Source organism: Mesoplodon mirus, assembly GCF_964341445.2.
Source record: "Mesoplodon mirus genome assembly, chromosome: 3".
NCBI lineage: Eukaryota > Metazoa > Chordata > Mammalia > Artiodactyla > Ziphiidae > Mesoplodon > Mesoplodon mirus.
Genome location: NC_138978.1, coordinates 56,127,180 through 56,148,802, shown reverse-complemented (window position 1 = coordinate 56,148,802; position 21,623 = coordinate 56,127,180). Strand labels below are relative to the sequence as shown.

The window sequence follows — 21,623 nt, the reverse complement described above, 5'->3', positions numbered from 1 at the left end:
GAAAATCAAACCAGAACTTTTTGAAAGTGTCAAAATGGTAGTCAAAATGCAAAGTCACTATCTTTTATCACCAGATACTATGTGTAACAGATATTCCAATCCTTATCCCTGGATTTTACCTAATCCTTGGCCCCAACCCCTTTCCTAAATTTCATCTCAGGATGAGGATGAGGGATGGTGTTGAGCTGTATGTTATACACATTACTGGTAATTTTTAAAACTCAAAGTTAATGGTTAATTTTCTAGGTTGTACATTTTTAGGTGGTCATGCATCCTATGAAGAACCAATTCTGTTCCTCCAGTTTGGCCTGGATTTTAAATTATTTTGATGTCAGTGACAAAATATTGTGTTCCAAATACTGTTTGGGGGATTATCTTATCAAAACCCTTGTCCTACTACAGCAACTAATACATGCTTCTATTGTGGCAATTACCAAGCAGTATTTTAACAGTTTGTCTTTTCCCCCAGCAAACACAAAGTGTTTAACTACTGGGTTCTTGCCTCTTTATTTTTTGAGGCTGTAGGGTCTCATCTTGTGTTGGGTACAAAGTAAATTCTTGATAAACATCTTTATGGAGGGGAAGGAGGGAAAGAGAGAGAAAAGAAAAGGAAGGAAAGGAGGGAGGAAGGAAGGAAAGAAGGAAGGAAAGGAGGGCGGGAGGGAGGAAAAAGGGGAAAAAAGGAGAGAAGGTGTAAGTCCAATTAAAACGGGAAGTTTAAAAATTGAACTAGTAAATTTCAAATTTCTTATCACTTGTCTTTAAGCATAAATATTTTAATTTTAAAAATAGCATAGTAATGCTGCAAAATTGGTTTAAGAAATATTTTAAATGTAGCTACAATACTAAGATATTATTGCAAATAGTTTCATGTCTTCTCATTCAAAAATGATACATCTTATAATACATTATCTCAGGGTTGTCAAAGTGTGGTCTCTGGACCAGCAATATCAGCATCACTTGGCAATTCATTAGAAATGAAAATTAGCCTGCCCTATCCTAGATCTTCAGAATCAGAACCTGAGGCTCAACCATCTGAGTTTCAACAAATACTCCAGGTGGTACTGATGCTCCCTAAAGTTTGAGAACCACTGCACAGCACAATTGTTCAAAATTAGTCCTACTGTGGATGAAGAGGCACCACTCAAACTCAAATATTTTTACGTTAGAGAAAAACAACTAAAATTTCACTAAAAAATAGTACACATTTTGTTCCGTATAAAAGATACCCCCATTACTTTAGAATACATAGAAATTTAGAAAGAAGAGATGGAGGAAAAACCCTCCAACCTTTCACTTAGTTTAGTCGTAAACTCTTTGGTCTCCTCTTGTTTTAGGCCCTTTCCTTCACCTAAATTTTCACTGTTAAAAATAAAGGTGTAAAAATGAATAAATTTAAAAATATATATGTATTTTTTTTAAAAAAAAAGAAGAAAAAAGGTGTAATGCTTATTTTTGTGATACAGTCCTCAAGATCAATTTGTACCAGCCTTGCAAAAAGTTCTTCTCTAAGACAACAAGGAGGCCATCATATCATAGTAAGAGCACAGTTTCTGAAATCGGGCAAACATCAATTCTATTCCAACTCAGTAACTAAGGCCAACATGTTCTTTAGCGTCTTTGAGTCTGGTTCGTTATCTGTAAACCCAAATCCTACCAGACTAACAGAGATAATGTTTGTAAAGGGTTTATCAAATTGCCCGGCGCCGCTAGCACTTTTGCTGATGGAAAAGCCACAGCAGGATTAGCTTGGGAGGAAGCCCTGGACGGAGGTCAGCTGATTCTCCAAGCGAGCTGCCTCCTTCTGATTCTCAAAGACCAATCTAAGCTCTCCCAGGTGATTCCGCAGGCCTAGAGGGATGACCTGCCTCCAACGGATGCACGGTCCCTTTAAGAGCCTCACTCCTGCCGCTGCCAGATTCCCAGCTTCGCCTAGGCGAAGGCGGAACCGGAAGTTACGGGGGACGCGCCGGTCCCCAGCATGGCGGATTCTCGGCCGTCCGGGCCGGTTGCTTCCGAGACTACTGCTGCTCGGCTCCTGGCTGTCCTGTGGGTCGTGTCAGTAACCACGGGACCTTGGGGAGCTGCCGCCGGCGGTGGCGAAGAGTCACTTAAGTGCGAGGACCTCAAAGTGGGACAATATCCTCTGTGAGGAGCCCCCCCCGTGGGGCGAGGTAGATTCGGGGTCGAGAGTGGGTCGCGGCTCTCAACATGGGCTAAGGTTTTACTGAAAGGAAAGGTGACCTGTGTCCTTTAATGACCGAGGGACCCCAGGCGGTGAAGAGAGATGTGGGGCTGGGACGGACAGAGGCTATCCTGTGTGATTTCCTTGGGATTTTACTGATCGTTGACGCTTCCTCTTGTGACCCCCTTTCTTTTTTAAAAATTCATTTTTTTAACCGGTGGGTTTATCTGTTCAAACACGTAGATACTGAAGTATGTTAGGCCATGTTTGTAAGCATTGGAATTAAGTTAAAAGGTTGATGGACCCTATCCTGGAAATTTGCCGACTTCGGGGAAGACAAGTACAGTAATTAATAACGATATAGCCAATGTATGTTGCCCATTTATCGTTAACTTTACATTTATTCCTTATGCTATCTCGACCTACATGAGATCCCAGACTGCAAGGGGGCAAATTCCTGCTCCACTTTGTAACCGTGGACAAATTATTTGAACTCTGTTTTATCATGAGTAAAAATATAGGTAACAGTGCTACCAACTTAAAGGTCTGTTGTGATAAATTAGTACAGGTAAGTCACTTAGAACAATGCCTGGCACATAGTAGGGGCTATATGTGTTAGCTGTTTGTTTACTGATGAGAAAACTGAGGCTGGAGGAGTTAAGTAGATCTGTTCATTGCAGCAGCTCTGATAAAGGGAGGAGGATATAAAATGGGAGTTACATTCAAATTAAAATAGGTACTTTTGTACAAAATTAGACAGTTTCATACAAATTATAGAACAGAAAAATTAATAGAAGCCGGAGATATAAGAAAGATTCTATGAGAGGAAATCTTAAAATTAAGAAAATTCGATATTTTTAGGAGTTGAGGAGAGGCCGCCATTATTAAATTTTTACAGAATAGCTCTAATTTGCTGATTACCATTATGCTAGGAGTTTGAGAATCACTGACCTAGCAAGTTGAGTCCCTTTCTTGGCAAAATGTCAAGGTGATTCTTTATAATAAAATAATTGAGCAGTATGAAGAGTTGTGCTTTTTACTTAGAAGTGCCTGAGCATACAAGATGATGTTAACTGGAAAATGTTTTTCCTGGCATAAAGATGAGATTTCCAATAGTGATTCAGAAACCCTAAAGAGGTGTCAGACTCTGTCTCCAGAGACATCCTGTGAGTACCTTACTTATCTCATATTAGTGTCAATAAAATATTTAGGAAACAGAGCCCCGACCCCAAGTGTTGGGAACATCTGTGGGAAGATAATTATTATATCCATTTACAAAAGCTTAAAATCCTGTTGGGGAGACCATGTAGACCCACGTAAAACAACCGTCTTCCTTGCAGTCTGATGGAAAGCACCCTTGGCTTGGAATCAGGAAATCTGATTTTACTACCTATCACTCATACCACTTTGGATAAATCACTCAAACTTTGAGCATCAGTTTGCTTCAGTGATGTAGGGATAATAGTAGCTACATCACAGGGTTATTTGTGTTACATGAAATTATGTATATGGTAGTACTTGGGGCCTGTGAATAATTTCAGTCAGATATCTGGAAACTGATTTTTTTAACCTGAAGTTCTCTAATAATAATTTGGTAAAGATTTTTATTTTCATTTTTTTGTGTGTGCTTTGTGCTTAAACCCTGACTGATGTTCTATAAGCATGGCACCCTCTGCTAGAGTTTTTAATACAATTTTCCTGAAATAAGTTAATATTCAGGTATTTTTTAGTGACACTAAAAGTATACCTGTGCTTGTTGACTTGGATAAACTAACAGCCTCTTCTCACATGTGAATATAAGCATAAATATATAAGATGACATGTTAAAGACAAGATGATAATGTTTTGTATTGGAATGTAGTTCATATTTCCTTAACTTTTCTACATATATTTGTAAAGATCCAAAAATAAATGATGCTACACAAGAACCAGTTAACTGTACAAACTACACAGCTCATGGTAAGACTTGCAGAAACATGTTTTTTTAAATAATTTTTAAAACATTATTTCATAGATGAATGTGTGATCGCTAACAGTAATTAATAAATGTGTTTTTTCTTGATTTACAACATTATTATTATTCAGTTTCCAGAACAACTTAATATTGGAGAACTGGCTAGGGGTTGTTAATATTTAATTTAAAAAATAATCTTATTCTATTAATTACATAAACTGAGAAGTTTTTAATTTTCATTCATTTTTTTAAAAAACCTTTAGGGGCTTCCCTAGTGGCGCAGTGGTTGAGAGTCCGCCTGCCGATGCAGGGGACACGGGTTCGTGCCCCGGTCTGAGAGGATCCCACATGCCATGGAGCCGCTAGGCCCGTGAGCCACGGCCGCTGGGCCTGCGCGTGTGCTCCGCAGTGGGAGAGGCCACAACAGTAAGAGGCCCGCGTACCACAAAAAAAAAAAAAAAAAAAAACCTTTACAATAGTTTATATAGCTTTCTTGTTGCCCTTTATTTATCAAGTTATGTTTTACAAAGATGCTTCTTTAGGCTTTTAATTACTCAAAGAGAACTAGAAATGAGACTTTTAGTCCAATAAGCTACAGTGAGGAGCTATATCACCCATATCATGCACTTGTAAAATATACTTAGGTACATCCTAAGTGTGAAAACAATACGGTAAGGATTTGAAGTGTGCATCAATATTTTCTTAGACGTTTTGGTAATGGATAACACCCTCAACCTAATGATTTGGGGGAGCTTCTGTTATTCCAAAAAATACATAATGCTAGATAAAAATTAGTAAGTTGTTTAGCCTTCTAAAGGGTTATATGTTGAAAAGGAGGCAGATAGATGTATGTTGGAGCTATTTGGATTTGGCATTCTTATTTGACATGGTACATAATGATGGTCAATACCTAGATTATTTTGAGAAAAGAACACCTACTGAATATATACTGATTGTTTTATTGTTTAGACAGGAAATAAGGCAATAATTGATGTTTTCTTTATAAATGAAAGCTACTAAACAGATTCATTTTGGAAATCAGATGAAAGGGATTTTTTTAACTGCAAAAAATTTTGTTTTTTAAAAGTATCTTATAGTCAAATAACTGACCTCTTGATTATGAGTTTGTATATATTTTTAAAAGATCTCCCTTCTCTTTTTTATCCCTTTATATTTTGACACACTGTTAGCCCCATTCTAGTCAGCAGAGATATTTGAAAATAAATTGTGTTAAACTTTTATAACAGACATTTTGCTACTATTCTGGAGTAATGAAATTTTATCATAAACAGTAATAGGTTATATATATGTTTTTATAGTAAATATTGCTCAATATGTGTACATTTATTTAATTTAGATGTGTTAGACTTAAAGGAACTTTGCACGGAATCCCCTCCTTTTTAAATTGCTTTATAAGTATATTCTGATTTGCCTGTGTTACAGTTCAGTCTTTTATATTGTGCTCTCAGAATACAGAGAATAGTGTTAACACACATAAGGAACAATGAGCTTTCAGATATTCAACCACGTATATGAAATATGTTGGAAATCTGTGAATACTGTTGTGACTGAGGTCACTTTAAACTAGGAATCAGGCAGCCAGCCATCTCAAAAAAGCCTTTTCTAGTCTGCAGAATTCTTTGTACGTATGAGGATTTTGAAGGAAACTATACAACTAAGAAGAATAGTTTCTGACCAAAAAGAGCTCTGCCCTCCAGTTAGGTGTCTCTTTTGTAAAATAAGTTTGAATCCACTTAAGTAATTATTGCTAAATAAGTTTATAAACAACTACAAAATCAAATGATCAGACTGCTAGGAAGTATAAAAGGACTTGGAGGTGTTATGGTCACGTCGTGACCTGTCAGGTAAGTTATCATAGATGATGTAAGTGGAGAGCTGCAGAAAAATAAAAGGAAGACTTTCTATGTACAGGAATGGTATGGTTATTCATTTGGAGAGAATAAACCATAAGTGCCTAACAATCTGGAAACACATATAAAATGTTATAAATTAATAAATAAATGACTTTAGATTATTATTATGACTTTAAAAAGAAAATAAAGTTTCTGAGACAAATGTGAGTTACAGGGCTTCTGCATGTGGATTATAATTTATGCATGACCCAGAAGTGTTCAGCCAAGATCTGCGATAGGTTCTACCAGCCCAGCCCTCATGAGGCTATGTCTGTCCACAGGATGCTTTTTTTAATTGTCCTTTTTAGAACATGCAAGACTAGTGGATTGGCTGTGGTGAGTCATTTCTGAGTGCTGATCAGAGAGGACATCAAAATGACCCTTGAAACATGCTTTTTGGTCCTGACGTAGGAATATATTAGAGTTGTGAAAAGTGTGATCTCTCTCGTTTCTGTAGCCAAAATTTTTCTTCTGTTTTTTTGAGTATATGAAGGACTATTTCAGAATCCTCAAACTAAGTTTAATTTTCTTGAACTATACTTTTTAGTAAGGAATGAGTGGGTGGAATGTTTTACAGAGAGGGGAGTTTGGAGGTAGAGAGTAAGAATTGGGACCAAAGGCAAAGGAGATTCAACTATGACAATTAACTGTGTGGTCTTAAAATGGTTACCAGTTAGCCCAACCAGTTAACACGCATCTTTATTTATTGAGAAATTATTTGTAATAGTTGAATAATTAAATTAAAATAAATTAATGGATTAAAACAACTAACAGTGAACATTTGTATTATAAACTATTATTGAGAAATTTATTTATTGAGAAGTTATATGCAGGCTTCTTCTAAATGGCATAGATGATACATAAAAGAAGACAATCTCTGCCCTCAAGGAGTGTTCTGTCTAGAACATATATATACATAAAGACATATATAAGCAAGTGTTTTTAATTTTCTGATTTGTGAAATACAAAAGTATTTAAACTCCATTTCCAGAAATTTTGCTCTGGTCCTTTGGCAGAAGGTCTTTTTTATTAAGATGTTATTGAAATATATTTACAGAAAAGTACACTTAAATATAATTCAGATAAACTTTCACAAACTGAACACACCTGTGAATGCTTCCAGATTAAGAAACAACCTTATCAACATGCTATGACTCTGCCCCATGCTCTCTTACAGCCATTACCCTGCCTTAATGATAATTATTATCCTAACTTCTAATAGCATAAATTAGTTATGCAAAGAGTGTGTTATTTTTAAACTTTTTATTTGGAGATAATTTCAAGCTTACAGAAAAATTGCAAGAATAGTACAAAGAACACCCATACACCCTCTCCCCAGATTCACCCATTGTTAAACATTATCCTTCTGGCTTTATCATTGTGCACTCGTGCATGCTCTCTGTCTCTCTCTGAATTTGTGTATATATGTTTTGTCCATAAATATGTTTGTGTGTGTTTTCTAAGAATAGAGATATTCTCCTGACATAACCACAGTTCAGTTGTAAAACTTGAGTAAATTCAGTATTAATGCACATACTTTACCATCCACATTCTGATTTTGTCAAATGACCCAAATAAAGCCTTTATAGCATTTTCCCCCAGTACAGGATCCCAAGATCAGGTTTTGCCTTTAGTTTTCCTTAACTTGGAATATTTCCACAGCTTTGTCTTTCATGATACTGACAAGTTTGAAGACTACAGTCCCCTTTATTTTAATAGAATGTTCCTCATTTGGGATTGTCTCATATTTCCTTACAACTAGATTTAGGTTCTGCATCCCAGGATGGAAAATTACGTAAGTGATGGCGTGTCCTCTGCATCTCACAGCTAAGGGACGTGATATCCATCTGCCTCTCATTGATGATGTTAAGTGTTGATCACTCAGACTTTTCAGTTAAATATTTTTTCCTTTGCAACTAATAAACAGTCTTTGGGGAGACTCATTTAGACCATGCAAATATCCTATCCCTCATCAAAAATTTCCCCTAAACTTAGCATCCATGATGATTCTAGCCCGAATCATTCTTTTTTTTTTTTTTTTTTTTTTTGGCTGCGCCGCAAGGCATGCAGGATATTAGTTCCCGACCAGGAGTCGAACCCGTGCCCCCTGCTGTGGAAGCACGGAGTTTTAACCACTGGACCGCCAAGGAAGTCCTCTGAATCATTTTTTACTGTGATAGTTGCAAAATGATGATTTTCCAACTCCAGCACTTCCAGAGGAGAGGTGTCTTTTAACACTAGAAATATGAAGATAGGGTTGGCTCTTACCAACTTTATCTTTTGCTTTCACCCGAATTCTAGATTGACACATTTAATTATCCGGTCATTATGCAGTACAACCTGTTACAGAAGTCATAGATAAAAGAGTCTGACCCTCTTATATGATAGATCAGATCAGAGTGCAGAGGCATGATGTTAACTGGAGTAGGGTCCCAAACCACCTCCTCTCTAGGTCAGTCCATTTTACTGTGACGAAACTTGATTGATTATTTTATTTCTAGTACAGCTATTTCGTATTTAAAAAACGGTACTGCTTTTTATAATTGAGAAATAACAGTGTACCATGCTTAAATTGATGCCATCTAAATCCTAGACATTGAACAGAGCCAAACATTTTGCAAGAAAACTGCAAATGGAATAGTTTTCAGGCTTCTGGCATGTTGCTTAATTTTGTCAACTAGTTAACATTTATTGGTAACTGGCTTCCTTAATCTCATCATATTGATTTATTTTTGCTTGTTCCTGATATCAGTGTAAGCATGGCATTATCATGGTGTAATGAAAAGAGTACTGATTAAGAGTGATGAGTTAGTCTAGGACTTTTGGAATATTACCTATTTATGACACGTCGGTGAGCTCATTTAATTTCTTGGAACCTCAGTTTTTCTGTTTGTAAAAGGAAAAAAAGAAAAAGCATATTACTAGTTCTGCCTACTTAATAGTTTTTTTAATAAATAAGGGTCGGGCTTCCCTGGTGGCACAGTGGTTTAGAGTCCGCCTGCCAATGCAGGGGACACGGTTTTGAGTCCTGGTTCGGGAAGACCCCACATGCCACGGAGCAGCTAAGTCCTTGTGCCACAACTACTGAGCCTGTGCTCTAGAGCCTGCAAGCCACAACTGCTAAGCCCACATACCACAATTTCTGAAGCCCGCACCCGCCTAGAGCCTGTGCACCACAACGAAGAGCAGCCCCCGCTCGCCACAACTAGAGAAAGCCCGCGCACAGCAACGAAGACCCAACGCAGCCAGAAAGGGAGGGAGGGAGGGAAGGAAGGAAGGACTCCTTTAAAATAAATAAATAAAATAAGGGTCAAATGAAATCATTATAAAATATGTAAAAATGAATAAACTCTAGGGTTGTAGGCATCTATTGAATAGATTGATTTTATTTCACAAAATCTATTAAATTTACAGCCATTCACATGTTATATTCATTCCTCGTGTCAGGTTCATTCTCTTAGTCTTCTCAGTGTTGAAGTTCTCTAATTTCCTAGAGTAAGGAAGTTGAACACTTTCTCTAGCCAAGCATCATGCTTTACATACCATATGCTTTTAATTCGTGTATAATAGCATTACAAGGATCTTGTTCCCATTTCACAGATTACAAAACAAAGTTCAGTGAGGTTTTGTAACTTGCCCAAAAGAACATACTAGTTAAGTGACAGAGTTTGGACTTAAGCACAGATTTATCCCATTCTAAAGTATTGCTTTCTGGAGTTTTCTATCAGTTGAAACAAATCGGATCAGTCTCAATGTTTCTCTTTAATATTTTCTCATGTTATCTCACTATACTGGAAGTGGCAGCTCATCCATCCTCATTAAAGTACATAATTTTCATCCCTTGAAATAATTAGCTCATACTTCTGTCAAACTTCTCTAGAATTATTGTAGCAATGTGGTTTCCCCTTCACTCTGGTACTTCCACTATTGATTCTTTCCTGAGGTTCTAAGCCTAGAATGTTGGCCATTTTTCTCTCTTTTATCTATCTCATTAAATACAAAGCTCATTGAATACAAATCATTTCTTATATTAGAAATGATACAATAGCATTGAAAACTAAAATTGCCAAAATATAGGAGTTTGAACAATTAATAGTATCCAACCAAAAAATAGGTATAATTTCTTAGTTTTTAATATTTTTATAAAGCATTTTTACAACTCACCTATAAATGATCTTTCAGAATTTTGTACAGGAACCTGTAATCTCAAAAAATGGTACATTTCTGTTAGGCAAGGTGTATTGGACAATAACCCCAATGGAAATCATAGTGTTTTGTATTGCAGCTATCTCTTTAAGATCTGATTTTAGATAGTCGGCATGAAGATCTAACAAGGCTATAAGGCAAGAAAGTGACAGCTTCAAACTGAGCAAGTACAAGGTAGTAATACATTTAGAGGAAAATTATCCAAAATTTAGTAATAGAATTCTGTTTTATTGCACAATTTTCCAATCCAGAACTTAATACTTTGAGGATTTGAAAAAGAATTAAAGGTGTTATTTGAAGAAAAACTTGCGTCTATCTATAGATCTTCCTGCAGGTCACTTCTTTGTGGAGGTGGAGTGGTCCTCACCAAGGCAAAAAACTTTAATTTTTTAAACCAGACATTGCTTTGACTTATTTACATGCCTGATGCCTTTGTTCACCCCCAGGAGTACATGTACTCCTGGGGGTGAACAAAGCTTTCCAAGAGGTAAACAGATACAGATGAATTAGTTTTCTAGGGCTGTTAGTAACAGTGTTACAAACTGGATGGCCTAAAACAGTAGATGTTTACTGTCTGTGGAGGCTAGAAGTCTGAAATCAAGGTGTTGGCAAGGCCATGTTCCCTCTCAAACTCTGGGTAGAATTTTTTTTTTTCTTGCGTTACGCGTGCCTCTCACTGTTGTGGCCTCTCCCGTTGCGGAGCACAGGCTCCAGACGCGCAGGCTCAACGGCCATGGCTCACGGGCCCAGCCGCTCCGCGGCATGTGGGATCTTCTCGGGCCGGGACACGAACCCATGTCCCCTGCATCGGCAGGCGGACTCTCAACCACTGCGCCACCAGGGAAGCCCTGGGTAGAGTTTTTTGTTTCCTCTTTCGAGCTGTTAGGGGTGGCCGGCAATCCTTGGCATTCCTCGGGTTGCAACCTAATCAATCCTAGTTTCTCTCTCTCTCTTTTTTTTTTTTTTTTTTTTTGGGCCATGCTGTGTAGCTTGTGAGATCTTAGTTCCTGACCAGGGATTGAACCTGGGCCCTCGGCAGTGAAAGCCTCGAGTCCTAACCACTGGACCACCAGGGAATGCCCCACATTAGTCTAATCTCTGCTTCTGTCTTCACATTGCATTCTGCCTCTATATCTTCACATCATCTTCTCCCTGTGTATGTTCAATTTTCCCTTTTTTAAGGATACCAGTCTTACTGCATTAGGGCCCACCCTAGTGACCTCACCTTAACTTGGTTAAATTTGCAAAGACTATTTCTAAGCAAGGTAACATTCTGAGGTACTGAGGGTTAGGACTTCAACATATCTTTTTGGGAGGGTACAATTCAGCCCACAGTGTGTCTTTAAAATAATCAATTTCCAGATCCTCAGTTTTTATATGTGTGTTTTTTCCTACAGTTGATGTAAAATTTCTGAATTTTAAAGAAGAGCCCTTTCATATTCTTGGTTGGATCATAATGGCTATCAAATTGCTGTGGTATTTAGATTCCATTTTAAAGAATGCTATAATATTTCAATACTAAGGGCAGTATTTACAGTATGCTGGAAATAATATTTTTCCCAACAATTTAAACCCATGGTGAAAAATTTTAGAAGTTAAAAATGTGTGAGGGAAGTATATGGTTTTAAAAAGTTATTTTAGGGAGCGTGTGAGCCACATTATTTGAAGACCACTGACTGATCTACAGCAGTTTTTCAACCTTAGTACTATTAATGTTTGGGACTAGATAATTCCTTATTGTGAGGAGGCTGTCTTGTGCATTGTAGGATGTTTAGGAGCATCCCTGACCTCTACCCACTAGAGGCCAGTAGCAGCTTCCCAGTAGTGACAACCAGAAATGTTTCCAGACATTGCCAAATATCCCCTGGAAAGCAAAATTACTTTCCATCATTCCCTCATCATAGAGATAGAGCATACTGATCTCCTTTCAATTGGTAACACAGAATATATATTAGCATTTCAGACGTATGTTAATCTCGGTTTTGAGTTGTCTACTATATAGCTCCAGTCAAAAGCATGACCTAAGATGGCAGGTTGAGAGATATAACTTAAGGGACATGATAATCATTCATTCACAAAAGTCAGTAAGTTATCCCTATATCAAGGCAGATGGCAAAACAACTACATATAAATCATGTGTTAACTTTTGCCCTATCTCTGTAGATCTTAACATTATAAGCTCTTGCTTATATCTGGAGTCAGTGTGCGAAATGGCTATGTGGAAAACCTCTATTCTATAAAAGTTCTAATTGAGCTCTATTACATCCTCTTACCCTTGTGTCATGAACCAAACCAAATTCCCACAGTGGTTTAGAGGTGAATTGGTATGCTTTCTTTCAGTTATATCACAGTAGCTCTGTAAAGCTTTTTGCCTTAACTACCAGGAACCTCTGAGCTAAATTTGTGGTCAGTGATACTGTCTTCCCTTAGTTGTTTACCAGTATAATTATTTCTTCACTCTCCCTCTTCCCTTAATTTTATTACTTTTTTTCTTGTTTAAATGGTTCTCAGTTGTATTGAATCTATCTATGCCTTTTAGCATAAGTACCTCCTTGTGTTGGAAATGTAAATACATTAAATAAATAAAGTTTATGGGATGGTATAGTTTGAACTATCAGTAACACACAGAAGGGTGCAAAGTCATTATAGAGTTTTTTTCCTGGCCTCATTCTCTCAGTGTACTACTCTGGCATAAAAAAGGACAGTGACTTGTTGGAAATCTTAAGATAATTATAGACAGAAAATAAATACCATTTTTCTCTCATAATAAAACTCTGGAGTCTGTGTTTTTTTGTTTGTTTTAGACTATTAGACCAAGTTCTGTTTTCATTTTCTCAAAAAAAAAAAACCCACTGTAATTATTGTTGCTAAACCTAGAGATAAGAATTTACTGAAACTAGCCTAAAAACATTAGTACCTTTTAGGCAGAAACAGTGAAGGAGGAAAAGGCACTATCATTTATTGAATGCCTACTAAATGCTGTGCCTTACACTAGGTATTTTGTATCACATTTAATCCCCACAATAGTCTTACTATGATCTTAGTGCTATTTTTATCTACAAGGAATCCAAGGTTCTGAAACAGGCAATGCACAGATAGGTCATTCTCATTCCAAAGTTCTAGCTCTTTTTTTTTTTTTTTTGCGGTATGCGGGCCTCTCACTGTTGTGGCCTCTCCCGTTGCGGAGCACAGGCTCCGGATGCGCAGGCCCAGCGGCCATGGCTCACGGGCCCAGCCGCTCCGCGGCACATGGGATCCCCCCAGACCGGGGCACGAACCCGTATCCCCTGCATCGGCAGGCGGACTCTCAACCACTGCGCCACCAGGGAGGCCCCTATTCTAGCTCTTTTTTTTTTTAAATAAATTTATTTATTTATTTTTGTCTGCATCGGGTCTTTGTTGCTGCGTATGGGCTTTTTCAGTTGCGGTGAGCGGGGGCTACTCTTCATTGCAATACGCAGGCTTCTCATTGCGGTCGCTTCTCTTGTTGCGGGGCATGGACTCTCAGCACACGGGCTACGGTAGTTGTGGCACGTGGGCCCAGCAGTTGTGGCTTGCAGGCTCTAGAGCACAGGCTCAGTAGTTGTGGCACATGGGCTTAGTTGCTCTGTGGCATGTGGGATCTTCCCGGACCAGGGATTGAACCTGTGTCCCCTGCATTGGCAGGCGGATTCTTAACCACTGCACCACCAGGGAAGTCCCCAGAGTTCTAGCTCTTTACATCATGTGCCATGAAGACTTCAGGACAGTGCCTGCCTAGCACATAGTAAGCTCTATAAGTGTTACTGCCTCGTATTATCATGTCATTTGGGTTATGAATAAAGATCAAAATTACTAAATGCTGAGATAATACACTACATAAAATCCTAGAGGGAATAGAGAAACAAAAAACATTCTATACATTTAGAATAAATGAAAGTAACTTATTTAGAGTAAAGAGGAATCTTAGTTTATTGTAGCCATCATCTATAAGAACTTTATAAACTGAAAATATAAAATCAGATTATGTTAAATTTAATGAATTACCTAATGAGATACCAACAAAAATTCGAGAAGTATTCTTTATCCTAGAGATGAAGTAAAGGATAGTAATGTGTAATTCTTCCCTTGTTACATTTGTCAGACGCAGGAGATTGAACTTGATGGGTCATGCATCTAACTCAGTGTGGCAATTGTTATGCTTTTGTGTTCAGACTACTCTATCATGTTATCTGTATCTTCTTTTTATTTTTTTATTTTTTATTTTTTAATCTGTATCTTATCTTGTACATGAGTGTGTGTGTGTGTGTGTGTGTGTGTGTGTGTGTGTGTATAAAATGTAGCTTTTCCTATCTAAAGTATATCATGTTATATTGGGAGGTGGTTTGTTTTAACATTATATTTTCTTGTGTGTATTGCTAGCCTTAGGAAAAAACATAATTACATACTTTTCCACAAGAAAAAAAATAATGGATTTTTGCTTTTTTCTGCCTTTAGTTCCATGTTTTCCAGCACCTAACATAACTTGTAAGGATTCTGGTGGCAATGAAACACATTTTACTGGAAATGAAATTGGTTTTCTCAAGCCCATATCTTGCCGAAATGTGTAAGTACCTACCTTACTGAAGCTAAATTTTCAGATTACTTGCCTATGTTGTATCTTGACTGAATGGAGTAAAGAGGAAAAGAGTTAATTTGTAAGAAGAATCCTGCACTAATATAATTTTTATCTTTTTGCTTTTGTCAGAAAATCTCTGTTTTAAGTGTGCATATTGTTATATAAATGCAGTTTACCAACCAAGTAAAGCTCAGTAGTTCACTATGTGGGATAAATAGAATGAATGGCTTCATGCCATGTCAGTTCTGCCAGTTTTTGCTACCAAATGGCTTATGAAAAAATTCTGTTTTCAAAATTTGGGGGCTTTTTCGAGTGCAAATAAGGGATTGTGTACCTATAGTATTAAAAGAATGCTAATTAGTAATCATTTACATTTTGAAACTTGGTTTCATTATTTGTAATAGGTTTGGATGATAAATGGTAATGTTAAACAGAATTCAAAAGTTAGTTTGGTATATTAAGACAAATGGTTTTATTTTGTTGGGAGTATTCTTTGTTTAAAGGACTTTTAAGTTTGCTATTTATTTTTGCTCCAGTAAAGCTAACAGTTTATTCCTATATTAATGCTTTGTCCTGAAAACATGATTTAATTTTACCCATTTTTATTAATTGTTGGCATTATATTTTTACCTTTTACTGTACGTTGTTGCATTTTATATGATGGCACCTATTTTGCAGTTATGTCAAAAAACAACCACTATTTGACTGTTTCTGCAAGTTCTATTAGAATTCTGAGAAATTACTATTAAAGTCTTTTTTTTTTTTTTTTGACCCTACTTCACTGAGTTAATGAGGGGCTTTAGATTCTATCTTGCTGTGTAATCCAATCACTTTAAGCTTCTTGGGTTCCAAGATTGCTCATAAGTAAAGTAAAAAGTGTTAAAGGGAATTATTTCCAAAGTACTTAGATATGGTTTAGTCAGTTTTTAGATTTATAGATTGATGTTTCCAAATGACAAATAATTTGTTAAGTGTTGGTCCACGGTTATAATACAACAACTAAGAAAATCATCCATTAAGAACAGCTAACCATTCAGGTTGGACGTTGCAGGTTCATATTACCTATAATGGTCACACCACAATGATCTGCCACTTAATTTCCAAATTAAGTCTGATTTTCCTTTTACTGTCTCTGAGTAGTTAGGCTCAATGCAACTGAGCTGTACTAATCATGCTCACAAGACATTGATTTCAATTGTGATAGGAAATATAACTATCAAGGAAACTAGATACTCCAAGTCTACTGGCCAACTTATTCCCCTCCTGTAGTAAAGTCTACAATTCCAAAACAGAATTTGCTTGATGAGCATTGAATCAGAACAAGGGGAGTTAGATTGATGGATAATTTTAATGATAAGTCACAAAAGTAACATAACCTGATATATCACTTTCCTTTATCAGGATATTCAGTACATGCCTGCCAAACAGCCAGCTGCTAGTTAGCTACTGAGTAAAGACTCACTGACAAATTCTTAATTCACTGAATGTCCCTTTTCCAGTTTACATATTTTCCTTCTCCTGTTGGCATATACTTTTATAATATTGATACTTGACTAGAACTCCATCTCAATATTGCAGATATAGCCATTCTATAATGTATTCTTCAGCAACTGAAGTCTAGTAACCATGTCTGATTGGTTACTGAGTCACACACCTATTTATACTGGCCATCTGCATTAGTTGGAGCAGCCTGTTGTAACAAATGTCTTAAGAATTTCAGTGACTTAACACAGTAAATGTTATTTCTCACTCACATCATAGTCCGATTTGTGTTGCCTTGATGGTCTGGATGGGGTGAAGGGAGTGGTAGTTGCTCCATGCAGTCATGCGGGCTCTTGTGCTTTCATCTTGTAGCTTTGCTTTCTCTATTCCTTAGAGTCCTTTCCATTAAGCCAGCAGATGGAAAGTGGAGAAAGAACCCCTGCAGGAATGTTTTATTGGCCAGACATAAAATGATGGCATACATCACTTCTGTCCTCATTCCATTGGCCAAAACTAAGTGATGGCTGCACTTAAGTGCAAAGTCAGCTACAGTATACAAAGGCATATCTCAGAGATATCGTGAGTTTGGTTGCAGACCAGTGCAATGAAGCAAGTCACATGAATCATTGGGTTTCCCTGTGTACATAAAAGTTATGTTTATACTATATGTAGTCTGTTAAGTGTGCGATAGCATTGTGTCTAAGAAAACCATACCTTAATTTTAAAATAATGCTGTTGGAAAAGTGGTGCCAATAGACTGGCTTGATGCAGGGTTGCCACAAACCTTCAACTTGTAAAAAAATACAGTTTATCTGTAAAGTACAGTAATGCAAAGCACACCAAACAAGGTCTGCCTGTAGTTTAGTTGTATGTCCATGAGAAAAAGAGAAATGATTTGGTAAACAATTAGACAAATCTCTTCTACACCACCAGTTTTTAGATTATCCTTTAGGATGGTTTATTTATGTAGGTAACTGCTTTTCTGATTTCATTCCCCTTACCAGCCAAGCTTTTTGAGAGGCTTGTTTCTATAATATTTATCTTTTATGAATTTTTCAGTCTAATGCAGTATGGCTTTTGGCCACACTGAAATTCGCCAGCCATCTTTGTTGCTATATCAAATGGATATTTATAGTCCATATCTTAATCCTTCTACAGCATTTGGCATTCCCTTTTCTTAAAATACTTTCTTTCCTTGACTTCCAGTATAAAACACACTTCTATTTCTTTTGATTCCTATTCCTTTCCTTCTTCCTTAAATCTTGATATTCCTAAGATTATGTCCTTGGTCCTTTTCTCTGCTTCATTCATCCACCCCTTTGGTTTCTCTCACCATCTTTATATAAAGGTCCTTTCCTTCAAATCATTTCCTCCTTTGTATTAGTGAATGCAGCTGTTCTACCCAGTTTCTTAAGCAGAAACTTTTGGAGTCATTCTCCTATTCTCTCATTCCCCACATTTCTTCTGGCTGCTTCTGCCTTCTTAGTATTTCCCAATTTTGTTTCCTTTTCTCTCCCACTGCTACTATCCAGTAGGTTATAGCTTGAGTTTCTACAAAGTCTCCCAATTTATTTCTCTACTTCTAGTCTGGTGACCCATTACAATGTAGAGGGGGCATTACTGCCCTCAGTGTAAAATCTGACGTTCTTATAATATTAGATGCATAGACAGAATCTCTGGGTTGTTTACCATCTCCCCTAACTCCCTGAAAATGTCCTGATTGTGAGTCAATGCAAAAAACAGGATCGTAAGCAGGAGACTGACATGATCAAATTTGACTTTAAAATGATAACTCCAGCTACCTTTTGATTTCTTTACTCCTCTTTGCAGCACCTCCTTGAAAGAGTTATCTAATACTTCTTTTCTTTAATTTTTTCCAACCTTTCTTTTTTAATTGAGTTAACATAGGTTTGTAACATTATATAAGTTTCATGTGTGCATTATAATTCAACTTCTGTATACACTGCAGGGTGCTTCTCACCACATCTAATTTCCATCCATCGTCATACAATTGATCCCTTTTACCCATTTTGCCTACCTCCCACCCCCCTTCACCTCTGTGTCTACCAGTCTGTTCTCAGTTTCTGTGTGTTTGTTTAATGTTATTTTTTGTTGTTCATTTACTTTTTTTTTATATTCCACATATGAGTGAAATCATATGGTATTTGTCATATTTGTCTTTCTCCATCTGACTTATTTCACTTAGCACATAGACCTCAAGGTCTATGCATGTTGTCACAAGTAGTAAGATTTTGTCTTTTTTTTTTAATGGCTGACTAGTATTCTTGTATATATATACACCATATCTTCTTTATCCACTCATTCATTGGTGGGCAATTAGGTTGTTTCCATATCTTGGCTGTTGTTAATAATGCTGCAGTGAACATTGGGATGCATATATCTTTTTGAATTAGTGTTTTCTTATACTTTGGATAAATACCCAGAAGTGGAATAGCTGGATCATATGGTAGTTTTCTCCATACTGTTTTTCTTTTCTTTTTTTTTAAAATAAATTTATTCATTTCTTTATTTATTTTTGGATGTGTTGGGTCTTCATTGCTGCATGGGCTTTTTCTAGTTGTGGCGAGCAGGGGCTACTCTTCGTTGTGGTGCATGGGCTTCCCATTGCGGTGGCTTCTCTTGTTGTGAAGCACAGGCTCTAAGTGCATGGGCTTCAGTAGTCGTGGCACGTGGGCTCAGTAGTTGTGGCTCACGGGCTCAGTAGTTGTGGCTCGCAGGCTCAGTAGTTGTGGCACACGGGCTTAGTTGCTCTGCAGCATGTGGGATCTTCCTGGACCAGGGCTCAAATCTGTGTCCCCTGCATTGGCAGGCAGGTTCTTAACCACTGCACCACCAGGGAAGTCCGTCCATACTGTTTTTCATAGTGGCTGTTCTAATTTACATTTCCACCAACAATATATGAGGGTTCCCTTTTCTCCAAATCCTCTCCAACATCTTGTTTTTTCTTGTTTTTATGATAATAGCCATTCTAATGTGTGAGGTGATATCTCATTGTGGTTTTTTTTGTTTTGTTTTGTTTTGTTTTGTTTTGTGTGTGTGTGGTACGTGGGCCTCTCACTGTTGTGGCCTCTCCCGTTGTGGAGCACAGGCTCCGGACGCACAGGCTCAGCGGCCATGGCTCACGGGCCCAGCCGCTCCCCGGCATGTGGGATCCTCCCGGACTGGGGCACGAACCCGTATCCCCTGCATCGGCAGGCGGACGCTCAACCACTGCGCCACCAGGGAAGCCCTCATTGTGGTTTTAATTTGCATCTCTCTGATGATTGAACATCTTTTCAAGTGCCTGTTGGCCATGTCTTAAATGGAAATATGTCTGTTCAGATCCTCTGTCCATTTTTTAATCAGGTTGTTTGTTTTGTTGTTATTGAATTGTATGATAGGAATTGCACTGAATCTGTAAATTGCTTTAGGTAATGTGTATTTTAACAATGTTAATTCTTCCAATCCATGAGCATGGGATATTTTTACATTTCTTTGTGTTTTCTTCAATTTATTTCAATAATGTCTTATAGTTTTTAGTATACAGGTCTTTCATCTCCTTGGTTAAGTTTATTCCTAGGTATTATTTTTGTTGCAAGTATAAATAGGATTGTTTTCTTAATTTCTTTTTCTGCTAGTTTGTTAGTGTATAGAAACACAACAGATCTTTGTATATTGATTTTTTTACCCTGCTTTTTTACTGTATTTGTTTATTATTTCTAATAGTTTTTGGTGGAGTCTTTAGGATTTTCTATATATAAAATTATGTCACCCACAAATAGTGACGGTTTTACTTCTTCCTTGCCTTTTATTTCTTTTTCTTGCCTAATTGCTCTGGCTAGGACTTCCAATATTATGTTGAATAAGAGTGATGAGGGCTTCCCTGGTGGCGCAGTGGTTGAGAGTCCACCTGCCGATGCAGGGGACATGGGTTTGTGCCCCGGTCTGGGAAGATCCCACATGCCGCGGAGCAGCTAGGCCCGTGAGCCATGGCCGCTGAGCATGCGCTTCTGGAGCCTGTGCTCCGCAACAGGAGAAGCCACAACAGTGAGAGGCCCGTGTACCGCAAAAAAAAAAAAAAGAGTGATGAGAGTAGGCATCCTTGTCTTGTTCCTGATCTTAGAGGGATAGCTTTCAGTTTGTCACTGTTGAATATGATAATAGCTGTGGGTTTGTTACATATGGCCTTTACTATGTAGAGGTACATTCCTTCTGTACTCATTTTATTGAAAATTTTTATCATAAATGTATTTTGAACCTTGTCAAATGTTTTTCTGAGTCTTTTGAGGTGATCCTATGATTTTTATTCATTGTTAATATGGTGTGTCACATTGATTGATTTGTGGATGAATCATCCTTGCATCCCTGCAATAAATCCCATTTGATTATGGCGTATAATCCTTTTTATGTATTGTTGTATTCGGTTTACTAATATTTTGTTAGGGATGTTTGCATCTATGTTCATCAGAGATATTGGGTTGTAATTTTCTCCTCTTGTGGTGTCCTTGTCTGGTTTTCATAATGCTGGTTTTGTAAAATGAGTTAGGAAGCGTCCCCTCCTCTTCAGTTTTTTGGAAGAGGTTGAGAAAGATAGGTATTAAATCTTTGAATGTTTGGTAGAATTCACCAGTGAAGCCATCTGGTCCTGGACTTTTGTTTTGGGGAGGTTTTTGTTTAATGTTTCATCTCTTTACTAGTGATAGGTCTATTCAGATTTTCTATATCTTACTGATTCAGTCTTGGAACGTGGTATAATTCTAAGAATTTATCCATTTCTTCTAAGTTGTCCAATTTACTGGCATATAGCCATTCATAGTAGTCACTTATAATCCTTCATGTTTCTTTGGTATCCATTGTAACTTCTCCTCTTTCATTTCTGATTTTATTTTTCTGAGTTGTCTTTTTTTTTGTTGTGAGTCTAGCTGAAGGTTTGTCAACTTTGTTTATCTTTTCAGAGAACCAGCTCTTAGTTTCATTGATCTTTTCTATTTTCTTTTTAGTCTCTATTTCATTTATTTCCACTCTGATTTTTATGTTTTCCTTCCTTCTACTGACTTTTGGCTTTATTTTTTCTCCTTTTTCTAGTTACTTTAGGTGTATGGTTACATTATTTGTGGGTTTTCTTGTTTCTTGAGGTAGACCTGTATTTCTATAAACTGTCCTCTTAGTACTGATTTTGCAGTGTGTTTCCCTTAGATTTTTAGTATGTCATATTTTCATTTTCATTTCTCTTCGGGTACTTTTTAAATTTCTCCTTTAATTTTTTTCATTGATGCATTAGTTCAG

General features: G+C 37.2%; 1 protein-coding gene across 1 annotated transcript in view; it reads left to right on the top strand.

Moving 5' to 3' along the window:
* The first annotated feature begins 1,966 nt into the window (after nt 1-1,966).
* The window catches only part of TM2D1 (TM2 domain containing 1), a 56,094-nt gene continuing 36,437 nt past the window's right edge, over nt 1,967-21,623 (top strand). Inside the window, exons 1-3 of the mRNA XM_082616412.1 lie at nt 1,967-2,143; nt 4,075-4,144; nt 14,735-14,843. Of these exons, the coding sequence (XP_082472538.1) occupies nt 1,982-2,143; nt 4,075-4,144; nt 14,735-14,843 (341 nt within the window). The 5' untranslated portion in view covers nt 1,967-1,981. The remainder of the gene's footprint in view (nt 2,144-4,074; nt 4,145-14,734; nt 14,844-21,623) is intronic.